The sequence below is a fragment of the Xenia sp. Carnegie-2017 genome, unplaced genomic scaffold (assembly GCF_021976095.1).
Source record: "Xenia sp. Carnegie-2017 unplaced genomic scaffold, XeniaSp_v1 HiC_scaffold_25, whole genome shotgun sequence".
In the NCBI taxonomy this organism is placed as follows: domain Eukaryota; kingdom Metazoa; phylum Cnidaria; class Anthozoa; order Malacalcyonacea; family Xeniidae; genus Xenia; species Xenia sp. Carnegie-2017.
In genome coordinates, this window is record NW_025813488.1 from 5060006 (window position 1) to 5075321 (window position 15316).

A 15316-nucleotide genomic window follows, 5' to 3' on the forward strand; every position below is an offset into this window, starting at 1 on the left:
CGCCGTTTGTACAGTAATTTGACGTCTTGGGTGTTGCGCAATTTATTCACATTTATTCAGTTTATATTATTCAGACTTAATTACATTATCTAAGTTATAAAAACTACTAATTTAACTATCAAGACAGGCATCAACCCCACGTATTTAAATGTTATATATAATGTGTTAAAGTGACAAAAGTTGTAGGAGTCAGCATTGGAATTATCAATTAAGTATACGGATTCTAGCTAAATTGTAAATGGTTCTAAGTTGTCTATAAATAAAAAACAAGTTCCCTTTAATAGCCGTGATTGTCAGATTGTGTAGCTTTTTAGTTTATGGCCAATGCTTTATGTATTAATTATAAATATATTTCTTTATGGCAATAGCACTCGCAGCCATCACTGGTATTCCCAGCGAAATCCAGCTCAATCTTGTCACCATCTGCAAAGGAAAACATTAAACCATAAAACAATCATCGATAAGCTTTCAATGATTGTTGAATGCAGAATAATACGTCCATAAAGAAATCGAAAATCATAAAATCAATTTGCGCCCATTGAATAAAAAACTAATAAGGAATATCAAATGAAGTTAGAACAACGATTTATCCCTAAAATCAAATACTCATGAGGCTAAAATACCTTTTCTTGCCAGTTCCATCTCACTACAGCTTCGTGATAAGGTATCCTTGAAAAGGCGACCATGTTAACAAGTGGTATGAAAGTGCGAGGCATCAAACGATTCAGTACTTTTATTAAGAACGTTTTCAAGAAGAAAACGCGAGTGTTGAGCAACTTTCGCATCTGATAAAGAATAGAGTCACATCGTTTGGCATTGATACAGATGGAGTGAAAACAGAAGTAAGAACAGCAAAGGAGTTTCATATTATAATATTTAAAGCAAGCAAGCTGTAAAACATACCTCAACATAGTTGTAGTACGATAGATCGCAAATAGCATGTGCATCAGGACATCGAGTTATAGTAAACTGTTCAAATGCTTTACCTGTAGAAGACAAAAGTGTTTCATTCGAGGATTCTTAATTTAACTGGTTGAAGTTTTTGTAAACAAATAGGAAACAAGGAAACAAAACAAATAGCTATGGCTTCTATAACAGCCGACAATTAATCGTAATTTCACGAAAATTATCGTCACCTTTCATCGCTTACCAAAATCGTCATTGTAGATATCCAGAAGGTCGTTTAAAATCAAACAATCTTCAAACGCCTGGAAATATTAAAGGCTATTAAACAGATTCACAAATATTAAAATTAATCTATATGGACAACCGAATGTTTCGAAATTGTTTCCTCCGTTGTACTTGGTACAACACAATTTTATATATTGATCATATGCACTTACACAGTTCATTCCTTGACCATAGAAAGGTACCATAGCATGAGCAGCATCACCCATGATGAGAACTTTATCTTTAATATGATATGGACTGCACTGCAATTTGTTTAGGTAACTTATATTATTCTCTTGGTTGAAAACAAGATTATACTATCTTGAATAATGAAAGCAATTACAATTATACCACGGAACATACTTGAATAGTCTTAAACGGCGGTCTAACTGTTTTATATATATTACAAGTTTCACAGTACAGCATAAGCTGTGGTTCAAACATTTCGTCTCAAGTTATCATTAGACCTTAAATTTGTCATCGGTTTTCTTTTGACAGAAAAACATAACTTTTAATCAAAATCGTCTCACCTTTACCGACACCATAGGAGACGGAGGACAAGAGAAAAACTTCTCTACAAGTTGCTTTCTGAAATCAAGAATACCACAACAAATAAAAAATAGTTGCAACGACATTCACGTGTTATGTATGATCACTAAAGTCATAATATGAGATCTTTCTACTTAAGACTGTAGATAGTAGTATATCAACATCATAAGACATTCTCAATGGTCACTCGATGAAGTTACTTTGAAGAACGCACATCAATGGAAAGTATGAAAAGCTCTAATTTCAACATTAGATTATTCCTGATAAACAAACTAGGGTAAGGTACATAAGAAATTAGATTTCGACATCGAATCAATCCAGCAAGACGACTAGGGTAGACCGACTCCAACGAAGTAATATGGGAAACACAAAAAGTCAACATTTCTTCTTGTTCTAACTTCAACGATCAGATAGAATTGGTGACAAACAAAATTATTTACTTTGTTGAAAGACAAATATATTTCTACTCACTCGCCCATCAGAAGAATCAAATCTTGAAAATGAATCTTAAAAAACTTCAGAACCTCATCCTGACAAAATTTTAAAATTAGACATACGTTTTCAAATGGAGAACAATGTAGAAAAGGCATTATTTTTTCGTAACATTTTTATCGCAACTGAAATCAGTACTTTTAAAAATATGACAGACTGATACGAAAACCCAGAGAAAATGCCATCAAATAATTTACCAGTCTATGATAATAAAACAAATATATGTATCATGATTTTAAATGTACCTCTGTTTTTAAATCATCAAACATTTTGCATGGCATAATAAGCGTACAATTGAATGAGCCGTCCTGGAAAAAATGCAACATAACTTTAAGTCAGTTCGTTAAAAGATTTTAAAAAATATTTTTGAACGCAAAGGACTGTGCAAAAAAAGTTTTACCCCATTTGGCATTGCAATCAACATGAAGGAATCACGTGGCCACACGTGAAGGAAATTGGGATCTATCTTATACTAGATAAAGATAAGAATCTCATCGCCATTATCTGTGACAAACTTCACTCTATGTCTCTTTAATGAATACAGAATTTAAGTATATAACACAACCTGATAGTGCAAGGACATCAAATTTAGCTGTACCTCGCCTTCATTTGAAGGAATACAAAGTTCCTGATAGCCATGAGCGATATATTCCTGTTTATAATTGTACCTAATTGAACAAAAAATAGACATAAACTAGACTAAACAATGAGTTTCCATACATTTTTATACTCAGTTCATCGTTCAGGTGAGGAAGAAGAATTCTCTCATGTTTAAAGTTAATCATTGATGTCGTTGATTAAACATAAAGTGGCAGATGGATAAAGTATACCAATCTGTTGAGAGATTTACGTTAAATTAAAGTAAAGAAGTTTCTTACCAAGGTTGTTTTGACATCTCCCGACGAATAAGCGAATAAGCTCCATCGTTCCCAAAAATGGCTTTGCTCTGAACTGTAAAAGTAGTTTGATCTGGCCTATAGAACAAACATAATGAAGGTCAACATAATGAACCTCAATGGATGTATGGGGATGAAAGAAAATATCACGATTGTGATTATATGTAATCACAAGTGATTATATGATGCATAATCTCTAATCCAATTGCGATTACCGATTATAACATATAAACATGAGTATGAGCCCCCAGATTATCGATCTTCCAAGGTACATGTAAAAAATCAACCGTTTACTTTTCTGATGAAAGTACTTAACAAACCTTGTAAAAACGAGTAATGTTTCTTCGAAATCTATTGATGTCAGTTTGTGCTCGAAATAAAAATGAACATTTGGAAGACTTTCTGCTTCTAAAATATTTGTAAAAAGTTGATAATGTGTATGAAGTTTCTTTCTAGAGTCATGCATGTTGACGGGAGAGAGAAGGATACGACATCTATATGTCAATGAAGTTTATTTTTAGACTACCACTGGCAGATATATTATTTTATGAGCGTATTAGGGGAGAGTAAATGTCAAAAAATTTACTGTAACTTTACCAACCGGTAAGCAAATATTCGTTTAAGGTTCTTCTATTTATCGAGTACAAGCGCTAAAAAATACCAAAGAAAAATTTTAATATGAAATGCATTTATTGCTTTGGCTGAAACTAATGGCTGAAACGAGTGAGAAATGCGTTGCCATTTATTGAGAAAACGTTGGCAATTATTGAGAAAACGTTGGCAACTATTGAGAAAACGTTGGCAATTATAGCTCCAATTGTAATTATATGATTTTGCTATAGAAAAACTGAAGTTCAGGATAAAGATGAGACGATTTGATTGACGTTAAGACAACTTTGAAAGTCAGGTATACACCAATGATAAGTTCACTGATGGTTGATATGAGATAAATCTTTATTTCCGATAAAACTTTTATGTGCTTTGTCGTTGGGAATAAATAGAGATAATAGTAATTACCTCTCCATGACTACCATAACTCATGATTTTTGTTTTTCCACTTGCTTCATGAATGTAACGTCCATACATGGGCAGTCCTTCATCCATTACCTAAGTAATATATTATAATAAATTATAGTATATTATAAGAAATTATAGTATATTGCTTCGTTAAGACCTACATCATTGAAAAATTGACTAAACAGTCTTCAGTTCTGTGTGCATTTATGAATAAAATTCAAAATGAAAATGTGCTAAGAGTCAAACAAATCAGTAAAGCAACCGTTTTAACATACCGGTCCAACTACTCCCGCCTTTTCCAAAGCCTCCTGACCGCGGGTCGCCAAAGATAAATTAATGCTCCTGCCTTCAAAGAATTTCTGTTTTCTGATATCTAAGATATTGAATCCATGAAATTTTTAGATCCTCCATTTTATTTCAATAATAATAATAACAAAATTAATTCAGATCATCGTACCTTCCCTTGCTTCGAAAACGTTTACGTTATAGCCCCGTTTAGAAAGATATATGGCATTGAGTGTTCCGACCTAAATGAACAACAATCGTAGCATTAGTAGCTTGAAATGAAAAATTACGAGACGAAAAGAAAGCAAAGAATAAAATAATGTTAATAATTAGTATGAAGACAGTTGAAATATATAAAACCCTAATTCAAATGTTTAGACATAAGATTAAACAAATCAACAAGTAACAATTAGATCATTCTGAAAATTCTAATGATTCTAAAAATCTTTGCTCATTCTTAAAAAGACATCGTTTATGTGCAATTATAAAAATACAACATTCACCTAAAGGTGATCGGTTTCTGACAAAACCGACTTTTCAGCTACCTTATAAAATATCATAGCTTTATCCAAAAATTTTTGATTTTTTTCTGCTCATAAGTCTACCCAAGGAGAACCACACGCAAAGAATAATTTTAGAAGGTAATGTGAAACGCTCATAAAAAAAGGTGGGGGCGTAATTTGAAAGCTAAGAGTTGAATGTTTGCATTGGTTTCTCATCCCTTCAAAGTTTTAATAAGACACAAAATGACTTAGTTAAAGTAGGCATCAACAAGTATCACTAAAAGCATCACTAAAAATTGAATAACGTTATGACAATATTGGAGTCGTTTTTAATACTCAAAAAAGCCAACAAATTTGTTCGCCATATCTGTACGTTGTCAAAATTAATGGATCAATGGGAACGGAGAAAACCATATTATGCAAATGCTCAACAAAACCACGAAAAGTTCATGCATAAATAAGTTACGACGCATTTATAATACGTCTGCACGAATTTAAGCAGCTAACTCAGTGAAAGGTCGCAAATTATTCTCGTCTATATAGAAGCAAGACGTTGAATACATCTAACCAATTTATATTGTTTGGCATGGCTTTGAAAACGTGCCAAAATATAAGTCTTTAAGACAAATTATGTATCTTTATAACTTATCATGTCCATATCATTACTTAGACTGTTTTAGTCATGTCGTTTAAATCTTGGCCTGCTTTTACACTTGAAAGAAGAACTTGGAGTTGTATTTAACGTATCGATTCAACGTCTTTAATGAATAAAAATGGTAAATCCTAACAGACCTAACGCGACGTAATTTAGTAAAAAATGATGAACGATTTTAGGCATCATAGTTTTTCGTTTGATTAGTCACAAGTAATAAACATAAGTAGTGAATCGGGTCTTTGTATTTAAATTTTATTATCGTTAAAAAATTAGCAAAAGCAACATTTCATGGGTAAATGGTTTAACAGATATCATAGTGGAAACGAGGATCACGTTTAAATTCAACGGAGACGTGGCATAATGATGCAACAATTTGGATTTTGTCTTGTTTGATTCTTTCATTACTTTTATCATTTGCAAACAACCTTATTGTCTTATTGTTTAAATGTATCACTGGATGTAAAAAAAAGCAAATCGTCTGATTGACTTTAAAAGTAATCCAGACATAATTTGCTGTTGAGATTCGGCGTACGACTATTATACTCTACACAACATCAAAATAAATCACATGATATCTAAATGCACTTTTCCACCAACCTGATATATTGCCATTAACTACTTAAGAATGTCACAAACTCTACATAACACACTAAAAAGCGTAACCTTTCACAAAACCTACCAAGCCAGCACCAACAATGGAGATGGATCCTTTGTCAATTTCACCTCCACTTCCCGCTTCCATTGTGTCGCACGCACTGTGTTCGTTGCTTTTTACCAATTTGCGTTTGTGTTGTAATACTTTAAACCATGATTCGTTGTAGACAACGGTTTGGAAGTTGTAATATTGTTCGGCACACAGTTTAAATAGCTTTTCGCTGATGCACTTCGGTTATGTGATGAAGTTCATTCGCTGATTTTGGTCTATTTGCATTGACGTTTAACATTAACATTGGATGTCACACTGATAAGTAAATGGCACCAAATTAAAGCATGGAAGAACAAAAAACCGCTCACATTTCAAGTATTTCTGAAAGGCAAAGTAAAGAAATCTATGGTAATGTGTAAACATGATGTCAAGACTAGAATAAGATGAATTATACCGATGTCGAACGCAATTTAATTAAAATACTTGACGATTGTCGATTATAAGTCATTGTTAGAATACACAATGGAGAGTGTTCAAAGAAATGTTCTCTCAATTTCAGTAACAGCACGAGAGATGACTCAGATGTGCAAGCATTCAATAGTAATTATCTTAACTAAATATTGCACAACAGCTAACATTCTGTATTTCATTTCGCAATGTGATAAATGGGAAAAAAGTTTTCATAACGAAAATTATTAATAAAAAAAATAACGAAAATTAACGAAAATAAACGAAAATTATTTCTCAATAATATATACAACAAAGAGGTGTAACCACTGGCCAGTTTGATATTTGGAAGCAATATTGAATATTCATATATTTGTGTTCTGTCGTAAGTTCTTTTGAAATTGATTGTTTTATGAGGATTATAAAATGCACGTATGAATATTGCACACCCCTCCCCCCCAATTATTGATGCTCGCTACGTCACTGATTATAATATCAATATAGGCAGAATAAAGGCCGAGACGTGGTCGCAAACCTAAAACAAGAACTAACGACAACTACCACCATAGTTAGCAAAAGGTTTCCATGTCCTCATTCTTAACGCAAAAGGAGTTAAGAAAAGACCACGGGATATTTAGCTATAAAGAGGGAGGTAACAATTGCACATGTTGATCATTTTAACATGAAGTACCGCGTCGAAACAATAGTCGTTGGTTTATATTCCTTACAAAACAATGTGAAACCTGAAAAAGTTCAAATAATTAATACAAAAGGTTCTTCAAAGAGAATAGTTTATTTAGAGCAAACGATTGGATCTTAAATCCATACAGTTTTACACTTTTGTCAAGAAAAAACGCTTTTGTTTAATTTGAAATTAATCTAAAAGTATCTCAGCAGGACTCTAGTTCGATCTAAAAAGCTTGATACAGTGTTCTTTACCCACAGTCTCAATCCAATACAGACTATTTTTCCTTCTCAAAATTGAGAAGAGTCATGAAAGTGAAGGCATTTCAAAACATTTTAAATATATTAACAAGATTACCATCACAACAATCTTTGACTTGTTGTATTAAGAGGATACATCAAAGTATAATAGATCTTGTTGCTAGCTGGTATTTCTTTATATTTAAGATGACTTACGACAACCGAACATGTATCTTTCTAGCGAGAAGGACGCCAAAAGCAAGGGAAAACAAACCAACCAATTTTGTTACTCCGAAAATTATCTGCACATAAAATATAAGAAGTTATTCGATAAAATCACCGCACTAAAACAACAATTCATCACTAGAGTATTGATAATTAATTGTAAAAGAATCGAGCCAATGAAAGTCGATCATGATTTGTTGAACTTATGGATTACTTATTGTTTCATTGGATTTGAAGCAGTATTTGTTAGAGATAGCCAAAAAAAGACTGAAATGATGACGAAATTATTGTTACAAAACCAGACTCACTCCACTCCCACACATTAGCTACATCTAAATTCATGTTTTGCTTGAGCTTAGTTGAAAACAGTCTAAAAGTAAACAGCTTATGTGCCCGAGTGCGTTTCCATTCCCATGCTTGTCGACAATGTAATAAATATTCATCGTTTACATCACACAGGTAAATTCATCTTGATGGCACAGATGATACCAAAACAATGAAATAATTTAACGATTAACATGTATCGTTGACTGATGCATTACCTTATCCTGCCAAAGAGCTCTTTCAACTACTTCGTGATAAGGAATGAGCGTGAATGAGACCTTAAGACAAAAAAATAAATTCTTACCGATGATAAAACAATATCGATGATTTACAGGAACCATGTGAGTAATAAAGAAAATAAATACGTCAATTTTTAACATTAAACTACTTTTGACTATAAAACTAAAATTCTATACATGCACAATAACTTATATCACTCCGAATAAAAATTCTGCAAAATCTGAAAAATTAGGTTCCGACTTATAGTAACAATCAATATGATATAATTTAAGAAAAGATATTCGTCGGTAACGCTCACCATTGAATACTTGGGAATAAAGGTGTTTGGCATTAACCAATGAAGACAATTATCTACACGTTTCTTTATGATAAAGGTTTTGAAAGTGACATGAGATCGCATCTAAGACATAAAATAATAAAAGGAATTACATTTTTATATTTTGCTAAGGGAAAAAGTGAACAAAGACTATTAAACACCTCGATGTAGTTTTGCATAGATAAATCACAAATGGCTTTTGCATCTTTATTTCGTTTCTCCGTAAATTCCTTCATGGCCAAACCTGCAATATATAATAATAAACAATTCATCGTTATATCATACACAAACAGCTTGAAAATTTGTGAAGACAAATGAGAACACGTCATGACATGTTTTATACCAAAATTATCGTGAACTTCATCCAGCAAACCGTGAAAAACACGGACATCTTCTAGTGCCTAAAACGCAGGGATTATACTAATCAGTTATCAACAACAGCCATGCAAAAATAGATGAAAAGGGAAGATGGGCAACAGTCTTCGTCGAGTAAGAGAGGGACAAGTTTTAATTGAATGGGTAAGTTGCCGTTTCCCAGTTCTTGCGCCGTTTAAGAATACGTTCTGGTTAAGCTGGGGAGGGCAAAAAATCACTTGTTTAATTTACAATACGTAGTTTCTCATTCCTTGCATTAACTTTCGACGTTGCTGATGTGAAAATTCAAAAAGTTCAAATAATTCTACAGAATATGTAATAAAAAAGGAAATTTTTTAAATATGTCTCACAGAATTCATTCCTTGTCCAAAGAATGGCACCATAGCATGTGCAGCATCACCAAAGAAAATTACTTTGTCTTCGAAATGATAAGGATCACACTGATAACAATGACGAACAATACAACATAAATATTCACAACAAAAGAAAGTACTACAATGCATCATGGGAAATAATCACCTTAATTGAGATCATACTGCCGACAGGATTGGAGAAGTACTCATTGATCAAATGTTCCCTATAAAATTGTTTACAAAATTCATGGACTCTGGCTTCGATATTCACACAGAGGAAAAAAGAGTCAATTAAAAAATTACAATGTAATAAACACGTGACTTACTCGCCATACAATGGAATAGAATCAGGAAATTCTTTTTGAAAGAATGCAAGAATATCTTCCTAAAAATTACGAAAAAAAAGTTTAAAATTAAGTTTGGGTGCCCACTCCATATCAAAAACTTTAATGCAAGATGCAATATAACAATAAGAAATAAATCCTATCATCCTATCATTATCTTTGGTAACATGTAACTATGTCGCTCAATTCATGCTTTATTCTTTTAATAAAAACACACAAAAGATCTCGATGCTCAACATCAACAGCAATAATACCACCTTTTTCATCAGTAACAATTACAACATTATTTCTCATCACCTCTGCCTTTCTTTTTCATTATTTATCATTTTCCTCGACCGCTGACCGCTGTGCAGTCACCTCAACGTCACAGCTAAGACATCAACATCACGACATTTATTACTACTTGTTCTTTCAGAACTTCACTACCTTACGTATCTTTAGCGACCTTTAATAAATATTTCATTTATCTAAAACCATTTTTAATCTAAACTGGTTGTGCTTCGCAACGCCTTTTTTCATCCTATAAATGGCCCTCCTTTTCATTCCCTTCCCTATTCGATTCTACAGTTAAACGTCAAGACAATGTGAATTTCATAAAATTAAGAACATCGATAACTATTATTTTAAAACTAAAACCCATAAACAATGTAACTCAGTTTGAATCCTTTGTCAAGAAACAACAAACATTCTGCTTTCAATTGCACACGCTACATACCTTTGTTTTAATTTCGTCAAAACTTTTAAAAGGCAAAAAAAGAGTACAAGTAAAGGACTTGTCCTGCGAAAGAAATTGACGCCTGAATTTGACAAGTTATTGCAAGAAATCCGCAAAGAAAGTTTTTCAAACTACATGAAGTCACAGAAAACAATGTATGTAAACATTTTTGTGAAAAACAAAGTTGACATTTCACCATTGAAAAATGTCATTATATATTATCTCTATGAAATATTTGATGTTTCCAAAAGAAATATATTCACCTTGTTAGGCAATGCAATCATCATGAAGGTTTGTCTTGCCCAAATATGGAGACCATTGGGATCCATTGCATACTACGTGTAGAAAAAAAAGAAATAGACAAGCTCATCACTTCAACAGTACTCGTTCCCTCCGCGCTACACGACGATAGACGACATTCAAACGTACGTAAAATAATCACCGATATTCTTCTCTCCCCCCCACCCTTCTCCTACTGGAGTAAGGTAAGGTTTTTATGTCACAAACTATGTACAAACATACATTGTCGTTTTTTGGTGGCATGGAAATTTCCTTGTAGCCATGATCGATAAATTCTTGTGTGTAGTTTATTCTGTAAAAATAATACATTAGCTCAATAAAAATTGGTGCACAAACGTGGACGATCTACAACTATTTAATCACATGATGCGTAAAACCTTAAACAAAACAAATTCTCCTTTTTTTTGATTGGTCAACCGTTCGTATTCGCTCAACCAGCCCAATAAAGTAATGACGTACGTTACTAACCTCATTCGTTTCATTAATTGCTTTCGGACAATCGAATTCGCTCCGTCGTTTCCAAAAATTACGTCTGCATAAACTTGTTTCTCTGACAAATCATTTCTAGATGTATATTCGTAAGATTAACGATATCATCTTTATACCAAAAGGATGCATTTGATGTTACAATATCACTAACACATTGAAAGTCAGTTTTGAATTATCAACATCAAGATCAATTAATTTATGTTCACAATGTATTGTAACATTTGGTAGTTTCTCCGCAGCTAAAAAAAAAAGAAAAATATTGGTACCAAGATGGTGTATGAAGTGTAACAGAAAATAATAATTTACATAATGATGTGGAACAAATCAAACTGTGAAAGATTTCAAGAGTTTATGATCATGACCATGGAAATAATACAATAATAAACAATATAGAAATTTTTATGCTGATACAGTTCACCACCTAAGACCTTAAAATTACCACCATAAAAATAATAAAAGGTTAACTCTTCTCAAATACCTGTCAACAGTTCTTTGTTTAAATTACTTCTAGATATTGAGAGAAGATACTGAAATTGAGAGAAAAGAGAATGATGCTTGTGACTATATCATTAATATGAGGGTGTGCTAGTGAAAAACAATTGCACAATTATTTAATTTTTGCACAACCCTCCCCACTTTAATAAATGACAAGTCACTTATAGATGTTTTTATTTACACATGTTTATAGTAGTTTATATTTAAGTAGTGGTTTGAATAAAAATGTGATCATCACCACCTCTCCTTTCTTTCCGTATGCCATGTATGAAGTTTTACCATTGATATGATGAACAATTCGTCCAGGCATTGGAATGCCAACATCCTTTATCTGGAATTAAGTATAGTCACTTAAAAAATGTAGGATGTTGGTAAACACGTCAATTCAAAAAAATTAATAAGATTGAAAAAGGATTTAACACTTGCACTTTACTGCAAGGACATACCATTTTGGAAAGGCCAACTTTTTCCAAAGCAGCAAGACCTCTGGCAGACAAGGCTAGGTTGATACTTCGTCCTCCATACTTAATGGATGTTCTGATGTCTAAGCATTTATAAAATTTGATCAGAACAAACCGTTATAAATACATGGAACATGTTGGCTTAGCTAGGTAAATGGCAAAGGAGCAATTACAGATTACAAAGCAAAACAAATCTTGCACAAATTTTTACATGTAACTTCTAAGGTGAATAACAATTAGTCAAAATGGCCTGTGCAAAGTCTCTACCTGATTTTGACTCATACACATCAACAACATATCCTTTTGATCCCAGATAAACTGCATTTAATGCACCAGCCTAATAAATAAAGATAACTAGCTTTAAGTCCAACGACTAAATATGAGGCTGTTCAAACTAAAGATTTTTTTGAAATGGGTGGGGAGATCGATTTCATGAATATAAAAATACTCCACATTTGGCTATGAGACTCCTAGCAATTACAACAGGAATGCATTTACAATGTATACGCAATATTTCATGGGAAATATCCAATATATTAAACAACCACTACACAATGTGAAAGTTAATAAACAACGGCATTAAGGACATACTGCAGTCAGTTCTGTCTACTCACCAATCCACCACCAATTATGGAAATTCTTTTGGCTGTGACCTCTTCTCTCATTTTAAAATAATTTTCGGGATATGAATATAATAATTTTATAAAGTCGTCCTCAGAAATTACAAACCGAACTTTCCTTGACCACCTTTCCAAAGAAGGTAAGTTATTATTAATTTCCATCCACCAAAGAGATAATATATACAAACGTAATTTTAAATAGTTTGGCATCACACTAAACTTGAAAATTCGTTCCCTGCAGACTTCTCCAGACTTTTTTCTCTTTTTAAATAACTTCTTTTCAAGAAAGATGTGCAAAAAAGTACAGATAACCTTGAATTTTCCCCTTCTGATAACATATAGCCATTCATATAGCTCACATTTTAGCCAATCAGAGTTCGAAAAAGTGTAATCAAATAATTCCCTAAGGACCAAATAATTTCCTAATCACTTTTCATCACATTTTTCACACAACTAGACACCCCAAGAATCCAATGTGAAAGGTAGGTTTCTAAAATTTTGATTAATTATTTAAAAGAATACTTCAAATGTCTATAAATTCGATGACAAAAGCTTGTTTGATGTATATAGTTACATATTGTTTTACTTGTAAAGCTTTTCGTCGGTTATTTTTGTGCAATTCGGCGTTCAACCGTGTGTCTTCAACGGTGTGTTTGCTTTGCACGAGGACCTTGTCAGTATAAAAACGACAACTTTTGTATGTTTTAATGTATTTCTTTCAACTCTACTTTGGTGTATTGCCTACAGCTAGTGCTGGAATGTTTCGAAGAGAAAATTTCTTAAACATTTTTACTTTTAGCGAGGATTTTTGTATCGATATGTTTTCAACAACAAACTTGCGCGACTGACATCTTTCTCGTTTGAACGCAAAAATATGAACAAAATTCTCAGTGAAAAGTGACAGTATGGCGAAATGAGAAATGAGCAGAGTATTTCTTATTTCTTGGGTTGACCTCTGTTAGCAAAAAATGTTACTTTGAACAAAAATTTTGAAGATATTTGAAAAATATAAAATGTTGCTTCTTATTGAACGTCGGTCTTCAATTATATTGGCGCCTTTTTTGTTCCGCGTGAAAATGAAGAAACTGGGCACAAATTATGCAAAAACTAATCAGCTTGACTATATAAAACAACTTTTTGAACTAACAAATTGTTGAAATGTTATTAGTATTACATGTTGATTTAGCTGTCTTATAATCACGAATCACTATTGTTATTGTTTGATGAAATCTCCCTAAAACTGGCTTTTCGGATACATTTACAAGTTATATACCGTAAATGCTCGAATAAGCGCCCAGCTTCCAATAAGCGCCCCCCTTCGAATTAGCGCCCCCTAGGACTCAAATTTTGAAATAAGCGCCCCTTCCAATAAGCGCCCCCCCCCCTCGAGTCAACCTTGTCATTCTGGCCTGGCACAACTGAAGGCAGTTCGGCAGCAACTTCAGCAAACACTGGAGAATGATCCTTTTCAGGATATCACGCTATCAGATGTTGAAGATGCTGCTCCTGTGTCAACATTGCTTGATGACAGCGATACAGAAATTGAGATTGATTAAGGATCAAATGGTTAGCGAAAGACGCGATATAGCATAAACAATGTCAGTACTATTTTCATTGTGTGTTAAATTGAAGACAACCGCTGAACATTAACGGCAGGCTTTCTTTATATATACAAAACATTTCACGATGTTAAACGCATTGTACAATACACATGCCCTTTAACGGGCACCAGGAAATCGCTTGGAGAACATTTCAAGTTTCACAAAATGTTAATGTTGCTTTCTAGAATGTTAACGCTTTCAAAATTTTCATACTTATGTTACAGTTAAGGTCACAAGAAATAAAATACCAGTGTCATTTTCACGTCAAAATCCGAAAATGAAATAAGCGCCCCCTCCAATAAGCGCCCCCCAATAAGCGCCCCCTTCGAATTAGCGCCCCCCTCTCGCCTCCAAAAATTAAATAAGCGCCCCGGGCGCTTATTCGAGCATTTACGGTACTTAAAAATGGAACTTTAAGCTATAGCTATAAATTTAAATGTATAAAACTATAATGACGTTAAATGATAACATAAAACATTGTTTTATTATGAATTTAAGCTAATTGTATTCAAAGGCAGTCATGAATATCAACTGGAATCTCATAATACATCGAATCACAAATATCATAAAAATAACAGTTAAAAAAAATTCTACTACAATTTTCTTCGCTCGATGCAGCTATAATCGGATCTGGATATTTTTTGAAGAAAGTGGTTCCTAACAACAAAATGCACACTAATTGCATTTACGTAATAAATTGGACAGCTGTCTCTATGAGATCAAAAGAAGTCCTTTGAATCCGAAAAGTGTACTGTTTAATCGCAAAATTACTCGAGAAGTGAAGTTACTTTCTAGATTGAAGCTTATTAAATGTTATCTTTTTTAAAACATTTATTATAATATAAAAGTAGATAATCCTTTTTTTTCCCTAAAA

At 32.9% G+C, this 15316-nt stretch overlaps 2 protein-coding genes and 1 long non-coding RNA gene across 3 annotated transcripts; 1 reads left to right on the forward strand and 2 right to left on the reverse strand.

Moving 5' to 3' along the window:
* Positions 1 to 31: 31 nt before the first annotated feature.
* On the reverse strand, positions 32 to 6613 carry LOC124452426 (kynurenine 3-monooxygenase-like). The gene is made up of 17 exons (XM_047002955.1): positions 6247 to 6613; positions 4582 to 4651; positions 4400 to 4497; positions 4125 to 4214; positions 3709 to 3757; positions 3428 to 3515; positions 3090 to 3185; positions 2810 to 2879; positions 2612 to 2683; positions 2457 to 2519; positions 2191 to 2249; positions 1701 to 1758; positions 1344 to 1433; positions 1151 to 1208; positions 904 to 986; positions 624 to 785; positions 32 to 423 (listed from the first exon to the last, which is right to left on the reverse strand). The coding sequence occupies exons 1-17, from the start codon at positions 6307 to 6309 to the stop codon at positions 337 to 339; spliced, it is 1356 nt and encodes a 451-aa protein (XP_046858911.1). The 5' UTR covers positions 6310 to 6613; the 3' UTR covers positions 32 to 336.
* An 821-nt stretch (positions 6614 to 7434) lies between these two features.
* Positions 7435 to 12972, reverse strand: LOC124452427 (kynurenine 3-monooxygenase-like). The gene is made up of 18 exons (XM_047002956.1): positions 12836 to 12972; positions 12489 to 12558; positions 12207 to 12304; positions 12002 to 12091; positions 11744 to 11792; positions 11417 to 11504; positions 11245 to 11340; positions 10999 to 11068; positions 10740 to 10811; positions 10477 to 10539; positions 9744 to 9802; positions 9584 to 9641; positions 9415 to 9504; positions 9033 to 9090; positions 8851 to 8933; positions 8672 to 8773; positions 8352 to 8411; positions 7435 to 7886 (listed from the first exon to the last, which is right to left on the reverse strand). The coding sequence occupies exons 1-18, from the start codon at positions 12884 to 12886 to the stop codon at positions 7797 to 7799; spliced, it is 1347 nt and encodes a 448-aa protein (XP_046858912.1). The 5' UTR covers positions 12887 to 12972; the 3' UTR covers positions 7435 to 7796.
* On the forward strand, positions 9119 to 10823 carry LOC124452429. Its single transcript, XR_006950775.1, has 3 exons — positions 9119 to 9208; positions 10509 to 10631; positions 10748 to 10823. It is a non-coding gene; the product is annotated as an uncharacterized LOC124452429 (long non-coding RNA).
* Positions 12973 to 15316: the final 2344 nt, after the last annotated feature.